This window comes from Channa argus, chromosome 24, assembly GCF_033026475.1.
Source record: "Channa argus isolate prfri chromosome 24, Channa argus male v1.0, whole genome shotgun sequence".
Lineage (NCBI taxonomy): Eukaryota > Metazoa > Chordata > Actinopteri > Anabantiformes > Channidae > Channa > Channa argus.
The window spans coordinates 3,277,612-3,301,019 of NC_090220.1; the positions used below are offsets into that span (position 1 = coordinate 3,277,612).

General features: G+C 40.9%; 1 protein-coding gene across 4 annotated transcripts in view; it reads left to right on the top strand.

Moving 5' to 3' along the window:
* LOC137109040 (roundabout homolog 1-like) overlaps positions 1-22,637 on the top strand; it is an 80,874-nt gene extending 58,237 nt beyond the window's left edge. The window contains exons 8-35 of one of the 4 annotated variants that reach the window (XM_067494364.1): positions 1,942-2,099; positions 5,541-5,661; positions 6,638-6,776; positions 6,887-7,014; positions 8,918-8,926; positions 9,223-9,347; positions 9,450-9,621; positions 10,977-11,182; positions 11,848-11,929; positions 12,017-12,185; positions 12,284-12,450; positions 12,590-12,711; positions 13,187-13,421; positions 13,638-13,759; positions 13,930-14,101; positions 14,334-14,531; positions 15,235-15,261; positions 15,923-15,962; positions 16,137-16,291; positions 16,434-16,799; positions 16,892-16,996; positions 17,087-17,222; positions 17,919-18,068; positions 18,161-18,606; positions 19,690-19,830; positions 19,922-20,143; positions 20,228-20,364; positions 20,482-22,637. In XM_067494364.1, coding sequence (XP_067350465.1) covers positions 1,942-2,099; positions 5,541-5,661; positions 6,638-6,776; positions 6,887-7,014; positions 8,918-8,926; positions 9,223-9,347; positions 9,450-9,621; positions 10,977-11,182; positions 11,848-11,929; positions 12,017-12,185; positions 12,284-12,450; positions 12,590-12,711; positions 13,187-13,421; positions 13,638-13,759; positions 13,930-14,101; positions 14,334-14,531; positions 15,235-15,261; positions 15,923-15,962; positions 16,137-16,291; positions 16,434-16,799; positions 16,892-16,996; positions 17,087-17,222; positions 17,919-18,068; positions 18,161-18,606; positions 19,690-19,830; positions 19,922-20,143; positions 20,228-20,364; positions 20,482-20,496 — 4,265 coding nt within the window. In that variant the 3' untranslated portion in view covers positions 20,497-22,637. The remainder of the gene's footprint in view (positions 1-1,941; positions 2,100-5,540; positions 5,662-6,637; positions 6,777-6,886; positions 7,015-8,917; positions 8,927-9,222; positions 9,348-9,449; positions 9,622-10,976; positions 11,183-11,847; positions 11,930-12,016; positions 12,186-12,283; positions 12,451-12,589; positions 12,712-13,186; positions 13,422-13,637; positions 13,760-13,929; positions 14,102-14,333; positions 14,532-15,234; positions 15,262-15,922; positions 15,963-16,136; positions 16,292-16,433; positions 16,800-16,891; positions 16,997-17,086; positions 17,223-17,918; positions 18,069-18,160; positions 18,607-19,689; positions 19,831-19,921; positions 20,144-20,227; positions 20,365-20,481) is intronic. The other 3 variants (XM_067494368.1, XM_067494366.1, XM_067494365.1) reach the window with 3 other exon arrangements.
* Positions 22,638-23,408: the final 771 nt, after the last annotated feature.

A 23,408-nucleotide genomic window follows, 5' to 3' on the forward strand; every position in this document is an offset into this window, starting at 1 on the left:
AGGTTTTGACAATCAGAGTTCTCACATGTGTGTTTGTTTGTATGGTTTCTACTTGGGCATGCATAATTTCCCCTTATAACTTAATAAGCAGATACATTTTCTCTTGCGAGGAATATAAACAGTCAAACACATGTTCCAGATTATCTGTGTGCAAAGCCGGCCGTATAGTCTAATATGCAAAAACCAGCCGATGGTTCTGTGTTCGCAAACACCCCAAAAAAAAAAGGCACTTACCGTATGAGAAAGTTCTACTCTAACCCTCATAAGCTTTCTGTGTTTTTGATCCCTTTTTACTTTATTTCATACACTTAGTCGGACGCAATCATCCAAAATAAGTCTTTGATAAAAGGGGTTGAGGAAATAGTCCAGGCTTTGAAAAGTGATGGAGACATTTCGACCTCACAAGATAGTAAAAACAGATGTGTAAAGTGATTGCTGTTGGAGTTCTGAGATAGTATCAGTCCATCGGTCAACACGCACTCACACACACACACACACAATTGTGACGGTCTCACTTTCTTCCTGTCTAAAGAAACCTCAGCCGTGCTCCAGTGTCCCGTGAGGACTGCCCTTTATCATGTGACACGGTGGTGTTGATGGTGGCGGGGAGGGGGGGTTTTCAGACAGCTGTTTCCCATCAGCACTCAGTCGACTGCAGTCAGCCGCTTGCGACGCTGCTCAGGGGATCAGAGGGGCAGAGCAGTGGCGTACAGCTGAAAGAGATGCAGAGGCCAAAATAGCTCCAATTAGAAGGTCATCCCAATTTGTTCTCCCACATCCGTGGTCCTCATCAGGCGTCTCAAGCCTACTCCCCCTGTGTTATGTACAAATCCGTGGCCAGAGGTGAACGGGTTGCTGCCATCTGGGAGTGATTATGCCTTTTCCTCATTGTTTCCTGTCTTTTCACCCCAGACCAGATCCACTGGGTTCTGCTGTTCTGCTAGCCCTCTGTTGGCTTAGTTCCCTTGGCTTGTTCAGGTTTTGAGCTACCCCCCCCCCCCGTCATTTAAGACTAGGAATGCTTAACAGCAGTCACTCATGCGGAGCGTGCAGCCGTCTATGTTAGCACATGTTGTTCACCTCATCAGCAACAGGATGTTCAGATACATGAAACAAAATGTCTTCAAGCATGATCTACCCCTCAAGATGGACCCCTTTTCTCTTCTTTGTCTTTCTGTGTTCATTTGTGTTTGTGTTTAAATATTTGTATTTGACACAGTTAAAGAATCTTTTGCAGCTCATTAGAAATCCACTCCCACTTCACTGTACAGTTTGTGGGTGAAAATGAAGACCTTTAAATAAAGTCTCCAGTGGAGACAGGAAAGCTGTCTGTGACCACCAGAAATCCCAGTCCTATGCTGGGCTTTTTGGAGTGGATGCGAGTTTGCTTTGTCTCCAGTTCAGTGTCTGGCTGTTGGCTCTTTTTCTGAGCTCAGGCTGCTCGTTGTGGAAAGAAGATAAATTGCTGTGGTAGCTTTCCGCTGCCTGCTAGTGGAGCCGTCTGGCTCTTACCTTACTGCACTGCTCTGTAGCAGTGTGTCGTCTCATCTTACTGTCAGCCATCAAGAATCTTATGCCCTGTTTGAGCTAGATATTGGTTTGATTATATTATTGTGTTCAATGAATAAATCAGTTTTACACAGATTTATGGACAGATGGGGCAACTACTGAAATCACTGAAGATGAATAAAAGCAATTTTCATGAGCTCCGACATTTAAAAGAACAACAACATACAGTATGTCGCATATTCTGAGCTATAAAATTCCCACTTGTGAAAGCTGTGAATACCACAAAACTGTCAGTCATTTAAACAGAGTTTTCTACTTGACGCAACAAATACTGCTCCAATTGAAGCCACAAATATGAGCAAATATCATGATTTTCCTTTGTCAAACCATGGTTACTCTGTTGACTGTTCCACTTTTCTGTGTGGTTTTCAGTTTTACGTGATGACTTCAGGCAGAACCCGGTAGACGTTATGGTTGCAGTTGGTGAGCCTGCAGTCCTGGAGTGCCAACCACCCCGTGGGCACCCTGAACCCACAATCTCTTGGAGGAAAGATGGTGGCAACTTAGATGACAGAGATGAACGAATAACAGTAAGATGTAGCATTTCCATCCTCAATAATACACATTATTCACATGCAAAGCTGATAAAATGTCAAAATATTTTTGACTAAGGCTCACAGTGGTCAGTCACAAGTTTTCACGCTTAAAAATGCTCATTGTGTCCGACAGTTCAGAAGAAGTGAAACCAATTTTTTTTAATTTATGATTTGATTATCAGTTGTCGCTGATCATTTTCTGTCAGTGCAATGATTGCGTTAACAATCAGTCTTTTTTTTTTTTTTACTTAATTTTTTTGTCCTTTCGGCTTATCCTGTGAGTTCAGGGTCGCCACAGCAGATCTTTGTCCACATGTTGATTTGGCTCAGTTTTTGTTTATGCCCTGATGCCCTCCCTGACGCACCCCTCCCCAATTTCTACCGGGCTTGGGGATGGCACTGCATGGCTGGGGATGTGGAAGGGCTGTTGGGGGTTCATTGTCTTGCCCAGGGAGACTTGGACATGTGGTTGGGAAGAGCAGGGTGCGAACCTCCAACCCTATGTTCGGTAGGCGGCCAACTGAGGCACTGCTGCCCCAAAGGGCCCATGAAGTCTCACCTGAGTCATTTCGAAGTATGGGAGGGCAAGCGTCTAAGAACACTAAATACAGTAACAGCAACATATTTACTCTTGCCTGTACAGAACAGAAAATGCCAGGATAACACCGGAAGGCACAGAAAAAGGATCATCTTAAAATAGTGCATGAAAAATCATGATGTTTTGTATGAGTGATAGCAGAAATCCATGAAAGCAGAAATGCGCTTGCAAGCTGGTGCTAGTTCAGTCTCATCGTATGAACAATAGCATGGTGTGAATCTAACATATTCACATGTCAAAGAACAGGCTACTACGGAGTAGATTACCAGGTCTGAGCAACACATATTATTTTGTACAGGTGTATATGTGTGTGTTGATTTGTTTACCTGAACGTTTTTGCATGCTCCTGCGCACGCACTGAAGTTTCAAAGCACAGGTTAGTGTGAAGTGACAGTAGAGTCTCTCCAGGGGACTGTGATGGACAGGACAGGCATGGATCAGGGTGGGGGGAGTGGGAGTCTAGGTGCAGGGTGTTAGGGGGATGGGCTGCACCTCTGAGGAAAATACAAAGGCTGCTTTTGCTTTGTACTTTCTGCCCTGTCGTTGTCTTCCCCAATCATCTTGTCTATATGGAAATATGTCTTTGCCACAAGGGTTCACTCAAAGAAATAATTTACTGTACAAAGACCAAAGGATGCCAGAACAAGTAATTCATGGCCACTTTACATCCTTTGTAGTATTTCGTATGTGGCTTGGTGAACTACAATTTATTAATAATGATGTCTAGATAAAGCTATAAGTTTATTGTTAAGAACAGAATTTATGTGGTGTGGTTTTATAAAAGTGGGATTTATGAATTTTAATCAAAATGTTGAGTGCAAATAACATCATGTGTGACTCAAGCATCAAGTGAATCAAGGACTATGTGAAGAAGAGAATTTGCTGAAACAGAACAGAAATGAAAATTGCGGTTTCAGTGTCCAAGATGGAGGATAGACAAACCACAGCTGGATTTCTTTGCAATGAGATTGTTGCTAAAAAGAAGGAGCGGTCAGTCCTGGAAAAAAAGAAATCTTGGTCTGCTCTTTAATCAGCTGCTAAATTTACTAGTGAAGCAGTATTTACAGCAAACAGCTGTAAATAGCAGCAGTAGCATTTCCAACACATTATTCAGTAGCATTAGTTAGAGCTAAGATCATATTTCCAGTCCCCGATGGATACTTTACTGACATCATTACCTGGCCGCAAATTTGATACTGTTTCATCAAGTGGCAATTATTACATAGGTTCTGCAGAGCAAGTGCCCATAGGACACAAATTTCTTTATCCAGGGTTCAAGTGGATAACCCCAATAACCGGAATTTAATATGCAGTTGATGAAAATACTTTGCATAGTATAGGAAATGGAAAAGACTGAGTCAGTAATAACAATCAAGGACATCAAAAAAGTTATCTTTATAGGTTCACATACTTTGTACCTGCCAATTTATAATGTAACTGTGTTTAAATATATGCAATTATCTTGTTTTATCTTGTTTTATCTAGATTTAAAATAAATACGCTAAGTTAATGTATTTATGTTTAAAAAACTTTCAGTCTCAAAAATACTGTCACTGTTTGCTCAGTTATGTTTTATTAATTAAAATTACTTGAAAGACTTTTCCATCCAATTCAATGTCAAACCTAATGTCCTAATGTAAAATAGTTGAATATACATTACCCATTTGCCTTTTTTGTAATTGTTAGTGGGTGGCATTGTGTGTGCAAAGTAAATATAACCACAAGACACAGCTCCGTTTTTAAATCTTCCTCTTAAAACCCCATCGTTTGCAACGGATTTGGAAGGTCAGCTATAGTCAAGCCATTCTTCGTTGTTATTTTTTTTGATAGACAGTAGCTGTTTGTGGTGAAAGGTTTGCCTGGAGGAGACTGACTGATAAATGAAAGGCTCTTGATTTTATCCCTGCAGCAGCAATTTAATGATGTACCCCATCTGGGTGGAGAGTGCCCACCAAGCTCGGTGCTGTCTAGCACGATGCTGTTCCTCTTGCTTGCTGTATGGATACAGCGCTGTTGGTAGCCTTGACCTGTGACTATCACTGACTGTGTATGTTTCTATGAATAGATGGCTTTTATAGCTTAGTTTGAGTAGTTTTTTTTTTTTAAAAAAAGAAGCAATTTAAAATCATAATAACTGGGGCTAGAGTTTAAATTGAAGTTGATGGCTGGGGGAAGGCTTTAGATATCTGGTTGCAAGTAATGCCCTCCTAGTTCTTTTGAGAACGTCAGATCAGTACAGTCCCCTGTTACAGTTTTACATCTGCTCACTGCTGCTGTGGTATTGCCTTTAACACCAAGTCAGTAAAGTCGCTCTCACTCAAAGCACCATAAAGACAGCCAGCATGGCCTGTGGATGCATTTCAGGGAAGAGATATGAAAAGACTAAAAACAGCATGGAGTGCATATTGTATATCACCTACATCTTTTGTGTGTGTGTGTGTGTGTGTGTGTGTGTGTGTGTGTGTGTGGGGAGAGATCAGTCAAGACAGGCTAAAAAGTTTGGGGAAGGCAAAGGACGCCGCCTGAACCTCCTGAGATTTGTATTCACAAAGACTCAGTTTCTTTGTTCCCAGGGTTCTGTGCTAATGTAGCACTAGATATGAATTATGTAATTACGTATGTGTCACCTCTTATGTAATCATAGGGCTGCAAATCAGCTATAAACATATACTGCACATTTTGAAATGTGGGGATGACCTGCATTAAATGTTAAACACCAAATTTATCAATTTAAGCCACGTATTATGAACATGCCACACTCATACGCTCACACTCACGCGCATAATAACCTCTTGTGCAAATACAGCTGTGTAAACATGTTTTGTGCTTTCTTTTAGATTCGCAGTGGCAAGCTGATGATCACCAACACCAGGAAGAGTGATGCAGGCAAATACATTTGTGTCGGAACCAACATGGTGGGCGAGAGGGAAAGTGAGATCGCTGAGCTCACTGTGCTTGGTAAAAATCTGCAGCTTTGACATTGCATTTCACTATGTTGCAATGCTTCACTTTGTCTCCGTCCCCTCTCGGTTCCTGGTGATTTAGTGTGCCAGTTCAATGTCACGTTTTTGTCACCGGGGTAAAACAGCCTATTAATTGCAATGATTATGCAGAACTAATATACAATCTGCTAGATTTGGAAGGGTTTCTAACCAAATCATCCCTCCCCAAATGCCCATTTCCAGCCTCTTTCCTCCATTGTCCTATTATTTTCCTGTTTCTCGTCGAAATAGAGCTGGTATCAATATTGTACAGTTCGGTGACCTTGGTTGAGGTTTGGGAGCATGCAGTGCAATGTCTAATGGAGGCATTCAAGGCTCTGAGGATAATCCAAATGGATGCAGTTTCTGAATGCAGAAACACATCAATATATGTTTTTCTACAGGTTGGGCATAATAAATGACTTTCGAGACAGATTGTCACTATTCAGTATTGATTTTTTTTATGAGCATTGCAGTAGCAGTGCATTGCATGTAGTAGTTCTGGTTAAATCTGGTTTTCTGTATTTATTAGATAAGGGTTTTTTTACTCGGGTTTGGGTAAAAAAAAATGTCAAGCAGTTGCAGCAGTTGGTTGAAGTCATGGGAGACAGCAATGCTGCTGCACAAATGTCCAATTAAAAGTGATTTTTCTACGATATGTTATTTTACAGCTTATAAAAAAAAAACAGATGGCTTTGTGCCTGAAATATTTTCAGTTTTTATTTGTCATTTATTATACATGAAATTGTATTATTTTTGCCATAACTCTTTACATACATTATTGTGACCATAAAAATTAAATGAAGTCTAAAAAACAATATGAAAGCTGGTCTGTTCAGCAATGAAACAATTTTCAGTAATTTAATTTACTTGATTGCTAACTTTTTTCTGGATGCCACTCACAAGATGATTGTATTGATATTTATGCGACTTGCTATTGTGCTGCTCTCCAGAGCGCCCGACCTTTGTGAAGCGGCCCAGCAGCATGGTGGTGCTGGCAGACGAGAACGTGGAGTTCCACTGTGTGGTTCAAGGAGACCCTGTTCCCACTACCCGCTGGAGAAAGGATGATTCTGACCTACCTAAGGGCCGGTAATGAACAGAGGCCCTTCAAATATTGGAGGGTAGTTTAACAAGCAAAAACTTAGTTTCACATTTTTTCCTTCAATGTGTTGGATCGTGTGTGTCCTCCTTGCCTACAGGTTTGAAATCCTAGAGGACCATACCTTGATTTTGCGCCAAGTGACCTCTGCAGATGAGGGCTCCTATACGTGTGTGGTGGAGAACATGGTTGGGAAATCTGAAGCATCTGCTACTCTCACCGTTCATGGTCAGTACACATAAACCCTAACATGTAAATCTCACCAACCCTAGGATCATCATCTCCCCTACACGCTATACTTTATAGTGCACATCTATTTTCGGGCTCTCAGATTTAGATGGAAGGAACGAATGATTTCTAAACCAGCTTCTCTTGGCCTAGGAGAGCAGGGCTCATCCTTTCTTGTATCGTCAGAAATTAGCAGGCAGTGACATTTACCTTGCCTATTGCCCAGAGCTAGTTTTCATTATCACATCTTAGGCTTTTTTTTTTTTTTCTCTCAAGACAGTACAGGCAGGAAGAATTATTTTTTAGGTTTTGTGTGTGTTTCCATTCCAAGTCCTGACTGGAGGTCATATATTATCTCTAACAGTCAGCATTTCTAAGTAACAAGCAGTACAACGTATTGCAGAAGTTGTGTACACATTCGGCATAAACTGAAAAATGCATGCAAAGTAAAGGTTTACGTGACCACAGAAAATGGATTCATTTAGTTTAGGTTGTTCTGCCACAATGACACCCTTAAGTTTTTAAATCATTCACAGGAAATGAGCAGTAAGACACCTCACATGGTTGCACACACAAACCCACATAAGCATGTACACACACACACACACACACACACAGCAGTGACACAGTGGGTGACCCAGATTGTGAGGACAGTAGGACTTAATTAAATATAAGGCAGGTCTGGTTGCATGTTGAGAAATGACATGGCTCCAATTACATCTGCTTCCTCTCCTTCCAAAAACCTGAGAAAACGGGCATCACGGGGAACCATAGCTAATTTGGGCTGTGAATGGAGAAGAGCAAGGATAACTGGCAAATGAGCCAAATGGCAAAAGTTGTATTATGGAAGGAAACTGAGAGCTGTCAAAGCGAATGTGCGTTTCATAATTTTAAAAAAAAAGGAATTCTCTGTCTGGCATGCTTAATCGTAGCTGTAGTCTTAACCGCAGAATCATTTTCACTGACTTAGAACATTTGTTTGATATTAAGCTGTTGTCATTCGAAACAGATGTAGTTGGCCAAGGAGCACGCTAATTTTAAGGTTTGCACAGGTTCCAAGTATGAAATGAAATAACTCCTCTGTGCACTCATTAAAACGATCTCTCATCTTTAACGCATTAACTTTAAATTGATTAATTAAATGAAGCAACCTAAACCTGGCCTGTCTTCTGTGACAGTGTTTGTGCAAAGACACGATATGCTTCACTCTTGTAAAAATGTTTCTTACACACAAAAATGTTGCAAAACAACCACAGCCATCATCTCACAGTAGTCTTTGCTATAAATCTAGTTCACAGATCTCAGTTGTTCCTGTTTCGAAATGTGTATTTTTATCAAATTTAAGAGAGTAGAACCCACGATAGCATTAGGAGCTCCCCTTCCTTCCAGGCACAATGCTGATTCCTTCCCCCCCCTCACAGGTTTATGTCCTCATTAGGGGATTGTATCTTTGACACCTCACTGTCAACAGATCTACTGGGTCTAATAGGGGCTAAACAGCATGATTTGTCCCCTTGACATTGTCAGATATCCATTGGATTTGGGCATCCGAAGACATTCACGTTCTCATTCATTCAACTTCTTACATATGAGCATACGGTCTTAAACATGCTGTGAACCCTTTTAGTATTTCCGCAGTCATTCTATTAAAAAAAATAAATAGAAATACATGTAAAAAAATTATCATGTAAAATAGCTGAATTTGTCAAATAATCTTCAATTAATTCTCCAAATTTGTGCGTAGAAGAAAACAAAAAATTCTTTGCTTGTAAGCTTTTAGCTTACTGTTACTTACTAACTTACTTTCTTACAGCTTAGTGTTGTTTAATCATTGCAGTTGCCTCCAGCCGTGTGCTGTGTATTACTCATTATGCTGCTCTTTTCTGTGTGTTTTCCCTTGTAGTCAACACTGGTAAGTTGTCATCCATCCTTCATCCACCATCAGACAGCAACAGGAAATTGTGAGCTTCTGTCATTGTCCTGTCTGCCCTGTAATCCCATCCACCAGTACAGTATGTAATTCATGTTTTATGTGGGGAAATATATAAAACTTTGTTGTTTTCATTAAAATAGGTAAGCAGTGCTGCTTTTGCTACAATCTTAATTGTTATCCCTTGAGATTTTGCTGAAAATCTCAGGGTTTATAAATCTTGGAAAGATGAAACAACATCAAGCTGCCAGGTAATTAGGGCCTCTGTACCTCTGCAGTGCCCCCAGCATTTGCCATACGCCCCAGGAACCAGGTGGTGACAGCGGGAAGGACGGTCACCTTCCAGTGTGAGGCCACAGGCAACCCACAGCCCGCTATCTTCTGGCAGAAGGAGGGCAGTGAGGTGACACTGGCCTTTAGTCTTTTATCCCACTAAATAACCTCTTAGTGCTAATACACCTAATAAATAAGTTTCTTATTGTGGGATCTCTTGTCTTCCGTCCAGAGTCTCCTGTTCTCCTATCAGCCACCGCAGCCCAACAGCCGTCTGTCTGTCTCCCAGATGGGCAGTTTGACCATTACCGATGTTCAGCGCTCCGATGGTGGCTTCTACAGCTGCCAGGCTCTCAACATCGCTGGCAGTGTCATTACCAAAGCACTTCTGGAGGTCACAGACTGTGAGTAACGGGAAGAAGTTTTGGGGGTGCAGATGATGGGAATTTTGAAAAGTAGTTTATGGAAAGCGGTCCGTCATCCAAATCCTAGGTGATGAAATAACTGTGTTAATTGTTTGAAAAAAGCAATTTAAATGCGCTGGGAGGCCCATACTAGTAATTACAAACCACCAGAAATATCTACAGGCTCCCAATTAAATGACCTGTGTGATCATGAATACATGTGTCTATGTACATATATTAAATTAATGAAGATAATGGCTTCAGGCTTAAACTGCAGACTGGATCTGCACAGTTGCTCAGTGCAGCCCTGTTAGATCTCCGCTACTCACACTGGTCCGCAGCCACTCGGTGAAAAATGTATTCCAGGTAGCGGAAATCAAAAAAGATAGCGTCGTATTTTATGTAATTTTTCTGTGGTCTGTCACTCTGCACTCCTGTCTGTACCTGTTTCTCTCTACTCTCCCCTCCCCCAAATTTTCTCCATCCCAGCACTCTTCTCTCATCCCCATTTGGAGTGGTGCATTTGTATGGAAATAACAGGTCCACATTACCTCCGGCAGTTTTCAAGCGTGTTTCCACCACCTTTTATATATATTTTTTGTTTTATTTATTTATTTATTCACCTAAAACCCCTGCCCCCATCCTCCACAGGGTTTTTAAATGTTAGGGGCTGCACTGTTATCTAAGTGTGATTGTTATTAGTTGGGCTTTGCTGTTGTGATTGGAGTTTGCTCCAGAAGCAGCTACTGCCGAATGAACGATTAGTTGCTCTCCGCTGAAGGGGAAAAGTTGATTTCGTTTTCCTTCACTGCCCGCAAAGCCAACTAAATCCATTGTTCTCTCGCATTACCAATTTTCCTCTCAATATCTTTCACATCTTATCTGTCTTATTTTTTGGCAGCATTTCATTTTCTCACCTTTCATCTTATTCTTAATTCTGTCTTTCTCTTCATACCTTTGATCTTTGATTATTACCATTACCAATGTTATAAGATGCTATTGACAGTGTACCGTTTTGGTATTTTTGCCTTTGCTTGAAAGTCATAATACAGCTACAGTACAGTTGGGACTGAAAAAAGAGACATGATGACATGAAGGGTACCTGACTTGAATTCAATTGCAGTCGTTGCACTGATGTCATTTGGGTTTGCATGGAGACATTGTGACATTTAAAAAAAAAATAAAGAAAACCAATAAAGGAATGGACTTTCCTCGAAAATGTATTTGCTATAGCAGTGCATACTGGCATTTAAACATATCTTTAGATATATAGTTTGTTATATGCATAAGCCAAGATGGAAAGCATTAACATTGTTAGTCTTTCATTTTCTTTTACTTTTTTTGTTTGTTCTCAGTAGCTGGGTCAGACCACCTTCCTGTGATTAGGCAAGGCCCACTCAATCACACGGTTCCTGTGGATAGCACTGTGGTCCTGGGTTGCCAAACCTCCGGCTCTCCACCTCCTACAGTCCACTGGAAGAAAAATGGTGTGCTGGTGTCTCCAGTGGACTCCCGCATGTCCATAACAACCAAAGGATCGCTGGAGATCCGCTATGCTAAGGTGGGAGATAAAGAAAGAACCTCAATAAGTTGCATTTACATGGACTTAAGTAACCTGATTTCTTAAACAGGAAAGCTGGTTTCTGAAATCAGGTTTAGGGGATTAAGGAAACCGGGTTTCCCCAGTTAGATTTCTGTCGGAAAACACTGATTTCTCTGCCATATCGTTCACGGGTTACTGGGGTGATGCCGCCGGATTTTAAAAACTTAGCCCGCCTAGGGGTCCGACAGAAAACGAACAAATTGCCTCGTAGAAGTCTAAACAGGTCACTTTCTCCTGTGGATTTTTAAAATCTGTTGTGGATCAACTACATGGAAGATATTCCCCCTGCACTGTCACTCTGCTGCGACACTCACACACACAAAGAGAGAGAGAGAGAAAGAGTGTTTCCTCTCTCTATACAGTTACAATCCAAACACCAGGCTTCTAAATTAAGACAGAGGTGGAGGAGAACTCAGATTACGCTTGTGCTGCATGTATATGCAGATTTCCCGTAACCAGGTTTCTTAAGTACATGTAAACAGTGTTTCCCGATTACCCGAGAAAAAGCTAAGCACCCGGTTACTTAAGTGCATGTAAACGCAGTTACTAACTATAAGCAGTTGCTAACATAGCAATGGGCCCAGGCAACCACCTAATGTCTGCCCTGTACCTTCTCTTCTCAGCTGGGAGACACTGGCTTCTACACTTGTGTAGCTTCTAGCCCCACAGGAGAGGCTTCCTGGACAGCATACTTGCAAGTTCAAGGTGCATTAGGTTGTTCAAATATAGACATAGACATTAGGTTGTTCTGTCCTTTGTGTAAATAACATTTTTCTGCGTTGGTTGTGGCAGAGTTTGGAGTTGTTGTCCAGTCCAGTCATCCCACAGACCCTAACCTGATTCCTAGTGCTCCATCTAAACCTGAAGTGACTGACAACAGCCGTACCTCTGTTACTCTTTCATGGATATACAACCCCAGTGCCGGCGCCACACCTACATCTTACCTAATCGAGGGCTTCAGGTTAATATATGTTTTAATTGTGTATGTTACCTCTGTGAACCTTATAACAATGTCGGATTTTATTCCACTTGGTTTCACTGGATCACATTTCTCTGCAGTTCTACATTAGGAAGCCGATGGGTGACCCTAGCTGAGCATGTGAAGACACAGACCTTTGTCCTGAGAAACTTAAAGCCAGGAGCTGTCTACCTCTTTATGGTCAGAGCAGTAAATGCTTATGGTCTCAGTGATCCAAGTCCAATCTCGGACTCTGTCAGAATACAAGGTCATTTTGTGCTTTGATTTCCTCTCCTTTAACTTTACTTCTTAATGAACAGTTATAGTGCAAAAAAAGCTGCATATTTATTTAATTTCTAAAGAGTTTGAAAGCCACTTTAAGTTCATGTATGCTTTCTCTCCAACAGACAGTACATCCACCATTCAAGGAGTGGATCACCGTCACATCCAGAGGGAGCTGGGTGATGTAGTTATCCACCTACAAACACCAACTGTCCTTTCATCTTCTGCTGTCAGGGTGCAGTGGATGGTAAGGGGACCGTATCTTGTTGGCCACCTTGCACACATTTCTATTGTATCGCCAAGTGGTAAGAGTTGGGGTAAATATGGAAAAAGACGACGGTTTTACTAGTAAACGTAAACACATACATTAGAATTTGTTTAACCCAAAGGTTCAAACCTTAAATTACTGTGGAGCTGACATCTTAACATGTTATCATTTAGTTTCCCAAGCAAAACAGAGAGGTGAGCTGAATGGGTGTGTGTGTGTGTGTGTGTGTGTGTGTGTGGAGATGTCTACAAATCTTTAAGGCAAGATTTGTTATGAATGTTTTCTTGCTTGACTCTAACCAGAGTTTCCTGACACAATGCTACTAAAGCTGAGTTTTAACAGGTTCTTATTACAAGATGTTCCCAAGATGAGGCTTTAAATTCTAGCTGTATGTTATTTTAACTCAGAGGTATTATTGTTTGTTCAAGATGTTTTATCCCTTCATGTCCACTAGGTCGAGCAGCAGTCGCCATACATCCAGGGCTACAAGGTCCTTTACAGGGCGTCCACTGAGCACGGCCACCCTGAGGGGCAGTGGCATGTCCAGGAGGTACGAACCACGCAGGAGGACGGGGTGGTGATCGGTCAGCTGAGGAGAGGATCCGTCTATGAGTTCAAAGTGCGACCCTTCTTTGATGAGTTCCAAGGGGCTGACAGTGAGGTGAAGGTGGTCAGGACATTGGAAGAAGGTGACTGGGAAATATTTATCTACAGTATCTATAAATAACTTAGAGGAATGTAGTGTGTGCGTTTTATTTTATCTCGCAGTGTATGGCTGGATAACAAAAATTATATCTAGTTATGCTATAAAGTTGTGCTTTATTCAATGTGCGCAGCTCTCAGACATGTTGCCCGGGAGATTGTGTTTATACCCACATGGTTAACTGTATGTCTCACTGCCTCAGCACCTAGTAGAGCACCCCAGGGTGTTACAGTGACAAAGAGTGATATCAATGGGACTGCCATCCTCGTTGCTTGGAAACCGCCTCTCAACCCAGAAGAGGGTGGAGTCATCCAGGAGTACAAGGTAAGAAAAGTAGACCCTCGCTCTCCTCTAGTACTTATGCTTAGAATTTTGTACACTCCAGCTAAAATGTCATTTGTATCTTTGTGAGGCTTATGATGCCTCTTGTGTTGTTGCATGTGTCCCTCAGGCAGTCACCGTCATCCCGTCTCCTCCTCATTTTCTCTTGACAGATCTGGTGCCTGGGTAATGAGAGTCGCTACCATGTAAACCAGTCAGTCGACGGCGCCACCTACTCTGTGCTCATTTCCAGTCTGGCACCTGGAATTCGCTACCGCGTAGAGGTTGCGGCTAGCAACGGCGCTGGACCAGGGCTGAGAAGTGATGCAACTTTCTTTCAGTTAGGTAGGAGTTTTGCAAAAAAGGGATTAGTAAGCTGTTGGTGGGCTTAAAAACTGTGACAGTGTATTAGGGGGAAAACTTCAAAAAAGTTTCACAAGACAGAGTTATTAAAAATGTGAATTTAGGACCATGTTTTATTTATTTAATAATGCTTGCATGCTCTCTTTACATTATTGCTTTTGGTTTCAATAGACATATGATGTTTGATTTCTCTCCGTGTGCTTTAATTCATCAGATTCTGCAGGCCAGATGATGGATATCAGTGAGGAAAGGGACACACTGGCTCAGATCTCAGACGTAGTGAGGCAACCAGCTTTTATAGCTGGCATTGGCGCCACCTGCTGGCTGGTCCTCATGATTTTTAGTGTTTGGCTCTATCGACACCGTAAGAAAAGAAGTGGTCTCAGCAGCACATACACCGGTATTCGCAAGGGTGCGTGTTTTTCTGTTACTTCTATATTTTAGAAAAATATTTTAAAACTAGTTGTATGTACGCATGTTCAAAATGGTATTGTGCAGACGCATTTTGTGGGCCAAGTGAGCATCTGCCAAACAGCTTACTTCTGTGGGTATGTTTGAAGGTTGTTCACGATTGTAGAAATGATCAATGACATGTTGCCACCACACTAAACAGCGGTCCTCATCTCAGTGATATTAAGGAATATTTTCAGAGGCTGACAAACAGATCACATCAAAGGTTGAAGAAAAACTCTGGTCTAATCTTCCTTTGACACAAAGACTTCAGTAATACATTTGCATTTGCAACTATGCAGACATTTCAAAGGCTGACCTTTCGTCACTTATTTGTATAGTGTCATTTCCTCAGCACAGCACAGATCTTGGAGGCACAGGCCTGTCAACCTGTCATTATGAAGTCTTCTACAAAACCACTGTTATTTTCCCCTCTCTTGAGTTGTCTGTCACCCCCATTAACCTTCACCTGGACACATGTGTCAGAAGAAGCAGTGAAGCAGACGGCATGTAGTTATTCAAATGTTCGTAAACATCACATTTCTATTTGAAGAGGGGTCCATGGTAGACATTACAAAACCTTATAGTGTGACGCTCATAACAACTGTTCTACTTTGTCTGAATGAAATTTCAATTCCTTTTTTCTCCTTTGTTTGTTCTTACAGTGCCGTCATTCACCTTTACACCCACAGGTAAGCACAGTATGGTTTATTAGCTAACATTTTTCTACCTTTTAGATATAAGTTATTTTTAGTTATTATAATTTCTTAGTAAAAACCTGTCTCCTTTCATTAAAGGATTGTGATGTGAAAAGTTTTTCACAGTACATGTATAACAATGGGAATGTATGGAAGCACATATGAAAGCGGGCACGACGCTAAAAAACTAAAAATATATATTTAATTTACACATCAACATAGTATCAGTGTATAGAAGTATGTTTATAGATTTATTGTAGATTTTGCAGATGGTAAAAAAGTGCGGAAAGTCCATATGTTCCTTAAGTTAATTTGGTTAAATAATGTGGAATGTATTCTACAGAAGAATAGTTATTTCCCTCATGTTTTATTTGTAGTGGATGAGAAATTGTCTCAAACAAACAGTGTTTCTAAATCAGGTGTGGAGTCATGCTGACGTGGGTAAAGGCACTGGCAATTACGTTTGTTGTCTTCATCCAAAGTAAACCAGACAGTCAGTATCTGTGCCCTTTGGATGAAAATATTATTTGAAGCTAGTGTAGACTTTTGACTTTAGATGTTTGCGTAGATTGTCTGCCTGCCTTTCAAGGTTTCCTCTACTTGCTCTTTTTGACAGCTCATGGAGGTTTAATGTTTTTTTTTTTTCTCTTTGCAGTCGCATATCAAAGAGGAGAATCTGCGTGCAGTGCTGGCAGGTGAGTGATATATTTGTCCCTTTGTGTTATAAAAAGACTAACTGAAGAAATGCACTGTAGAAACACTAGGAGGAGCTGTCTCTCCGCTGTAGGATTCCACTCCTTGCTCATTCATCAGTGGTTTATGAAGACAGTTGGTTTTGATTGACAGTACTGTGGTGCTCCTTATTGCAGACCTGGCCTTCTCAGCATGGGTGAACCTCTGAACCAGATGTGGCTGCCAGACAATTGGCCAAATGCATGTGCCAATCACAAGGACTGTAGCATCAACTGCTGCAATAATGGCAATGGCACCAGTGATAGTAACATGACGACATATAGCCGCCCAGGTTAGTGCAAAACTGCTCTAAAATAATGACATATTTCGGGTACTGTAGGAACATCTGAGATACATGTTGTGTGTTGTGAGAAAAGCAGTTTGCTTCCGGCAAATTCATGTGTCCCTTTGCTACTTCCTTTAATGCTCCTCAGCCGACTGCATAGCCAACTATGGAATCCATCCAGACAACAAACGGGGGGGGCAGCTTGGTCCTGAGATGGCCATTTACAGTGATGTGAACCTCTCCAATAAGCTCAATGAGATTAAAACATTCAACAATTCCAGCTTGTGCTTTACAAGTCCAGGAGCAGATTCAGCAGCTACTTATGAGCCCATCCCATACGCCACGACACAGCTCATTCAGGCCAACATAAAGAATAAGGCAGCCACCGGTGGTGCTATAGCAGAGCCTCTGGACATGGCCTGCTGGAAACAGCCCCCTAACCCTCCTCCAATAACGAAAGAGATGGCAGCACAAATGCAGTACAACATCAATGAGCAAAACTTGCTAAATACGGGTAAAGTAGTTCTCCATTTTAATGTACTTTACAACATTTAGAGCATACAAAAGAGAAAGATGCTGCAGATTCACTTTCTTTTCTGCCTTTAGATCACATTCAGGGAAATGAAGGAATGACCCTTCCCAAAGCCATCCCCTACAACAACACAGGTGGCTCACACCACAGCTCAGACAAAGGCAGCAACAGCACCTCGGGTAAGGCCACCTATTACTCTGCACAGTGGTGAATTTCAATAAGGCAAGACATAACTCTATTTACCTTTCCCTTTTCTTCCCACTTGTCAGGGAGTCAAAATCAAAAGAAAGGAACACGGGCCCCCAAGATGCCAAAACATAATGCAGTAAGCTGGGGAGAAGCCATGTCCCCTGCTAATGCTAATAACTGGGACTGTCATGAATACAGCTTACCGATGGAAAGGAGGTATGGGACAACAGATGCATGAGACACTCATAGCTGCAGTTATTAGTGCTCAAGTGGGGTTTCCAAATCATGAAAATATCTAGAATGGCACACTGAACAATGCTTCGTGGCTGTATGTGTCAGTGTAGGTACTGCATATTAAGCTGCAGGTTATGTGCTTAAGTTATGTGAGGTGGGGTGTAAACATGTCTTTTGTCAAAACATGGGCTTCTCAGGCAACAGTTTCATCTAAAGGAATTATACAGTTTAAATATTTGAGCATTGTGAGTCAGTTTCCAAAACAGCAATTGTTTCCTTCATTGTCATTGTAAGTGCTGAAAACAATGAAATCGGGAGTGCAGTTCCATTTGGTGCTTAAAAACAGACATAAAAACAAAGAACACTGAACGACGAATAAGCGTAAAGTCATAGAAAAAAAAAAAAAATTTTATCCCATTAAAATGAGGTAGTGAAAATTGCAATGCTTACGATAGAAACCGACATTCAATAAACACACAGCATGTCCCCACTAATAATAGGCAGATGCATTTTTTTTTTTTTTCCAGTGATGGAAATGTGTGTTTTGATGTGTGCAGATTGGAGGCTTCTGCATTCATTTCTAATGTTTATGTAATGATGCATCAGGACTGCTAGCAAGCCTAAGTCCTTCAGCCATTTCCTCACGTCAGTTGTGTTTTTTTGTTTTGTTTTTACCAGTTTTGACCCGGGGAAAAGAATAGAAGACTGTCCCACACCACCGGTTAGAGGGGCAGCCTCATCTTCCAGTGAAGTGTCCTGTAGTCACCCTACCACATCACCACAGGGAAACCTGACCAACGGCCTGAATGATAGAGCTGAACACCTGAGGTAACCCGAGTAACGCTGCCCGACACTGCATTCAGCTGTTTATGACTGATACCATAAAAAACTTGCACATATGTTTCTAATGCACTTTCCAGCCAACACATCACCAGCCACCCTGGCCCTCTCTCCCCAACGCACACCTATAGCTCCATACCCCACTGCATGGATACAGATGAACAGGATGAGGATGAGGAGGAAGCAGAGGAAGAGACCGATGCAGAGCTTGCTGAAAGTCACTACAGCCAACACCACAACCAGCAGAAGCTAAAACACCAGCTTTACCACCCCTCTCCGCACAAGCTGCTCCTTCATGGGCTGGAGCAGACCCCAGCCTCCAGCACCGGAGATCTAGACAGATCGGTCACGGGGTCTATGGTTAACAGCTGGGGTTCAGCATCTGAGGACAACATCTCATCCGGCAGGTCCAGTGTTGTCAGCACCTCAGAAGGATCCTTCTTTACAGATGGAGATTTCAACCAGGCAGTAGCCTCTTCACGGGATATCGTAGGCCTGCACATGTGTAGATATCCAGAGGAGTCAGGTGAGAAAGCATTTGTTGAGGACAGATTTAATTCACCATTATTATGTGTTGGAATACATTGACTGATTGTTTTTGCGTATGGGAATATGAAACAGATGAAATCGCTCCAAACGTAGCGATGAAAATGTTTATCAAAGTCTGTGCAAATTGCTTATCTCTTCATGCCTGATTGGAGAAAAGGCTTTTCTTTGCCGAGTACTATGAATAGCATGTGAACTATTTTGTTTCAAGATTCTTTTTCAGTTGCTTGATTTTGTTTTGTTTTTTTTTTTTTTTCCCAGTGAAGGCTGTGGCTCGCAGCATTATGTTTTTTTAGTTGTCCATCCAGCAGTCCCATTCTTATGATGCAAGGGCTCAGAAAAAGCTAGAGGAAATTTCTTTAAATATGGCACAAGCGTCTCTTTGGACTCAAGGACGAACTGATTAGATTGTGGCTGTCAGAGATCAAAGTCGATGAGACTTCACATCTGTCACATTCTCATTAACGCTGTATTGCAGTAACACCTGGAGAGGATTTCATTACGTCTGACACAATCTTCTACTCGTACTTATAAATTAAATGTAAATGGTAAATGTTCTGCACTTATATAGCGCTTTTCTACCTATTGGCACTCAAAGCGCTTTACACTGCTTCTTATTTACCCATTCACACACACATTCATACACCGATGGGGGAGCTGCTATGCAGCTGGCCAACACTCACCAGGAGCAACTAAGTTGGGGTTCAGTGTCTTGCTCAAGGACACTTCAACATGTGACCGAAGGAGCCGGGGATTGAACCAACAACTGTGAGATTGGTGGACAACCGCTCTACCTTCCTGCGCCACAGTTCACCCATTAACTGATCAGAATATGAGTCTGGACATATTTCCATGTAACTGCAAACTCTTTAATGGTGGTAACTCTGCAGTAGTTAATCCACATCACACTGGGCACAGACTTTTTTCATGTCTCTCTGTCAGTTTACCTGTCAGTTTAATGTTTAATTTCATTTCTCATTCGACTGTCCATTACATAATAATAATAATAATATTAATGTAATGTAATGTTTTGTGATATGTTTTGTAAATGTGACGATTTTAGGACGACGGCACCAGCGACCCAGTAGCCCCATGTCCACAGACAGCAACATGAGCCCTGCAATAACACATAAAAGGCCCAGGAGGCACAAACAGAACCAGTCTGGTCAACAGGGCTACCAACCCAAAGATGTCTTCAATGATGGTAAAGATTTAACCAGGAATGAGATCAGAGATTGACCACTCTGTACAGGATCTCTTAACGTTTGGTTGTCTGTGCTCTACTGTGTGCACAGATTCTTGCATGCCTCTGAATTTCTCCAGCCATATGTCCCACGGTGACTATAAAGTGAGGGGGGCCACGCTGCCTCGAATGGGCTCAGGGGAGGCCCGGGGTCGAAGAGGCAGCACTGGGACTCACAAGGTCAGGGAGGGCGCATTTGAGCAGAGGGAGAGCCAGGATAAAAATAGGACTCCACTAGGAGGAAAAGGAAGCAGCAACAACCGACAGCACTCAGGTAATGGCTGGATAACAATGGCCACTGTGCAAGCTGTGGAAAATTTTAATAACTAAAATGTCTTCTTCTTTGTCTCTCCCTCAGAGTTAGGGGACATTGTTCTGTACAATCGTCCCTCATTCCCACCAGGTCAGGCTCAGAGGGAGTTTAATGATCCCAATTCGTCCAGTTTTACACCATGTGGAAGTTCAAAGACCAAACAGGGTGGACAGGCAGAGGAGGTAAATCAAGATCACAAATCAAAAAAGATTTCTATTTTTATATTAGACACATGTACACAGAACATGTGTGTGTTATTATGAAGTATTCACTGACAATATGTTTTTTTTTCTTTTCAGAGTCTAAAAAGTTAAGAAGCAATGTGAGCACAGAAGGCACAAAACATCCTACAGTCGCTTCAGACGATGGACTGTGACCTTGACAGTATGGAAAAAAATAGACTAAAAATACTGCACAATACATGCTATTATTTTTTACTTCCAATTTCTCATTAAGTGTTCAGAAAAAAGAAAAAAAGAAGTGCTTTCACGTTTAAGTCTGTGGACTTCCATCTGATGCACTGTTTATTGCTTATTGGGTGACCAGCCTGCAGAAGCCTGATCAACTGGTTGCTCAGTGAAGTAAGATGAATGCACATTTGATGGTGGTCGTGAGTGTCTACAGTAACATTGTCCACGGTGACTGCTCGAAGCAGTGCACATGACCTTTGCTCGTCAGTTATTTTAATGTAATTAATATTCAGTCATTACCAGCCATCTTGTAAAATGTTGAAATTGTTTACTGCCACAGAAGTGCTTCGAATTCAAATTTTATATAACAGTGTTAATGTTTTATAAGTGATGTACATCTTGTCTTTGTATTATTTGTTCTACTTTGGTTATAAAAGCACAACCACTTAATTTTATTTTAAGTCATTATTATATGAATTTCATTCTGGAGTAAACCAATCTTTAGAGTCTTGTTAGTCATTTCATCAGTTTGATTTCGACTGAGAAAATGATTGTTGATTGTGTTTGTGCACTCGGTTGCATTCATTTGAGCTGCTTTCATTCAGATTTGAGCTATCTGTTGTTTGAGTATTGCATGCAGAGTCTCCTATTGGAGGTTTTACTTAGCATCCTGTTTGCTTTGTTGCAACTGATGATGGAAATGGACTGGCTCCATTTGTAGTTCCTTTCCACTGACTTCATCCAAACCTGTTTTTCCTTTCTCTCTGCTCATAACTTCTGGAATAGGACTGAACGATGCACCAAATTTATTTAATTCCCGACTATGTATCTCTTAGCAATCTTATCTTACTCATATTTCAATTTTCAATTAAATAAAATTGCCTAAATGTCATATTATTAAACAGAGAATAGATATGTCTAAGACAGCTATCTACCTTCAGCTGGACATAAACCAGTACAAGAAAGTTAAAACCGTCATGTACAGTATTGTTTGTGTTATTATAAAGAAAAATGTATCGTTATAAAGACTTTGGCCATATTGTCCAGCCCTATTCTGTAAGTTATATATGGAACAATTATGTCACTTTAACTTCTTTAATAAATATTGCTGTTCCTAAAACAAATACAAATAATCTTTTATCCACTATCGCTTCCCTCTCTGTAATTTAAAATATTTCAGTGATTTTCAATTACCAAAAAAAAAAAAAAAGAAAAACAGCTAATACTTCCTGTACCGAGCTTCATAGACAACATGTCAAATGTTGCAAATGTGAACAATAATTGTAGCTTTTGAAAAAATATAAGCTTATTTGGAATTTAATGCCAGCGACATGCCTCAAAGTTATAACAGGGGCATCTTTACTGCTGTTTTACATAACGACACTGTAAAAGTTTGGGAACTGTGGTTTTACCACTTGCTTCTTCTTGCTTGATTTCAGATTTCAGATTCAACCTGGGCTGTTTTACTGTGGAGCCAATCTAATACTTGTAGAATATGGTTTGACATTGTATTACTAAAATAAACAAGGCCTTTCTTGAAATATATGTATATATAATCTTTAGCAGTAATGGTGCCATCACAGATGTGCAAGTTACCAACAGTATGTTTGCATCAACAGGCCCTGATACCAAGGATGCTGGCAACAAGTCATATGGTCCCTCTCCTCTTTTGGTGGGGTTTCAGATTTATTCTCAAGCCCATACAGTAATTTCTACTGCAGAATTGTATGTTTGTAATGCATTGGTCCCCGAGAGCCCGATCACAAACATTCACGACTGATGATATTCCTTACTAATCTAGAAAATCCTGCTGCCTTGTATTGAAATTAGAAGAAGATAATGAAATTTATATAACACATACATTTATATGCAATTTTACAATATTCTTAAGTTGTTGAACTCTTAGCCTATATAGTCAAGCAAAACATTATTTTAGTCAATCGATATAAAGGCAAATTAAATTAAGATTGAAGCATTTTAACATGCTGCTCGTGCTTAATGATTATTTCACAGAAGCTGTTATTTTTCACTCTATCACTGATAATTAAAACATATAATATATATGTTCATTCTTGTTGGTTTTAGTTCATTTCCTGATTTCACTCACTTACAGTAGGTAAAAACCGTCTGTGTGTGTGACTGAGGTGAGGTGAATGAGGCTGACAGGAGACCAGAAAACTGTGAGGATGTGATGAGACATGCTGTTTAATTAACCTCACTTGTGAAACTTCATCAGCACGGCACCTGTGTTATGTTGAAAGGAAGAAAGTCTTTCACAGATGTCTTTTAGTGTGTGTGCACGTGTGTGAGAGAGTGCGGTTGACTTTCCCATCATCTATAAGTGATTATATAATTATGCCGAATTCATTATGGTATATTAACAAGATGGATCCTGAACTAGCTGCGCTGTGGTTCGCCTGTATACAGCTGCAAGAATCTTTAAGATGCTGCTAAACCCAGTGGATCCAGATATTGTATCCAACACAGCAAAAGCAGCAATAATCAGTGTTTATATCAATAATCCATGACAAGAAATCTTCAGAGAATGATCCTCCATTTAGTCTACAAAGCTTTTTATGGGCTTTCAGCTAATTGTTGGATGTGAGGTCTGAATCTTTTTTGTCTTCTTTTACTTATCTTCCTATACTGCTCGCACATGCATTGTGTTCTGAACATGGTAATTCATACAATGAATCAGAATAAATCACTTAACATAAGTACAAATGATTTATTCTTGTTCATTCTATTAATATAACATGTTCAAAATAAATTAGCTTTACTGTGTTTGATAACATGAAATACCTATTTGTTGAGTG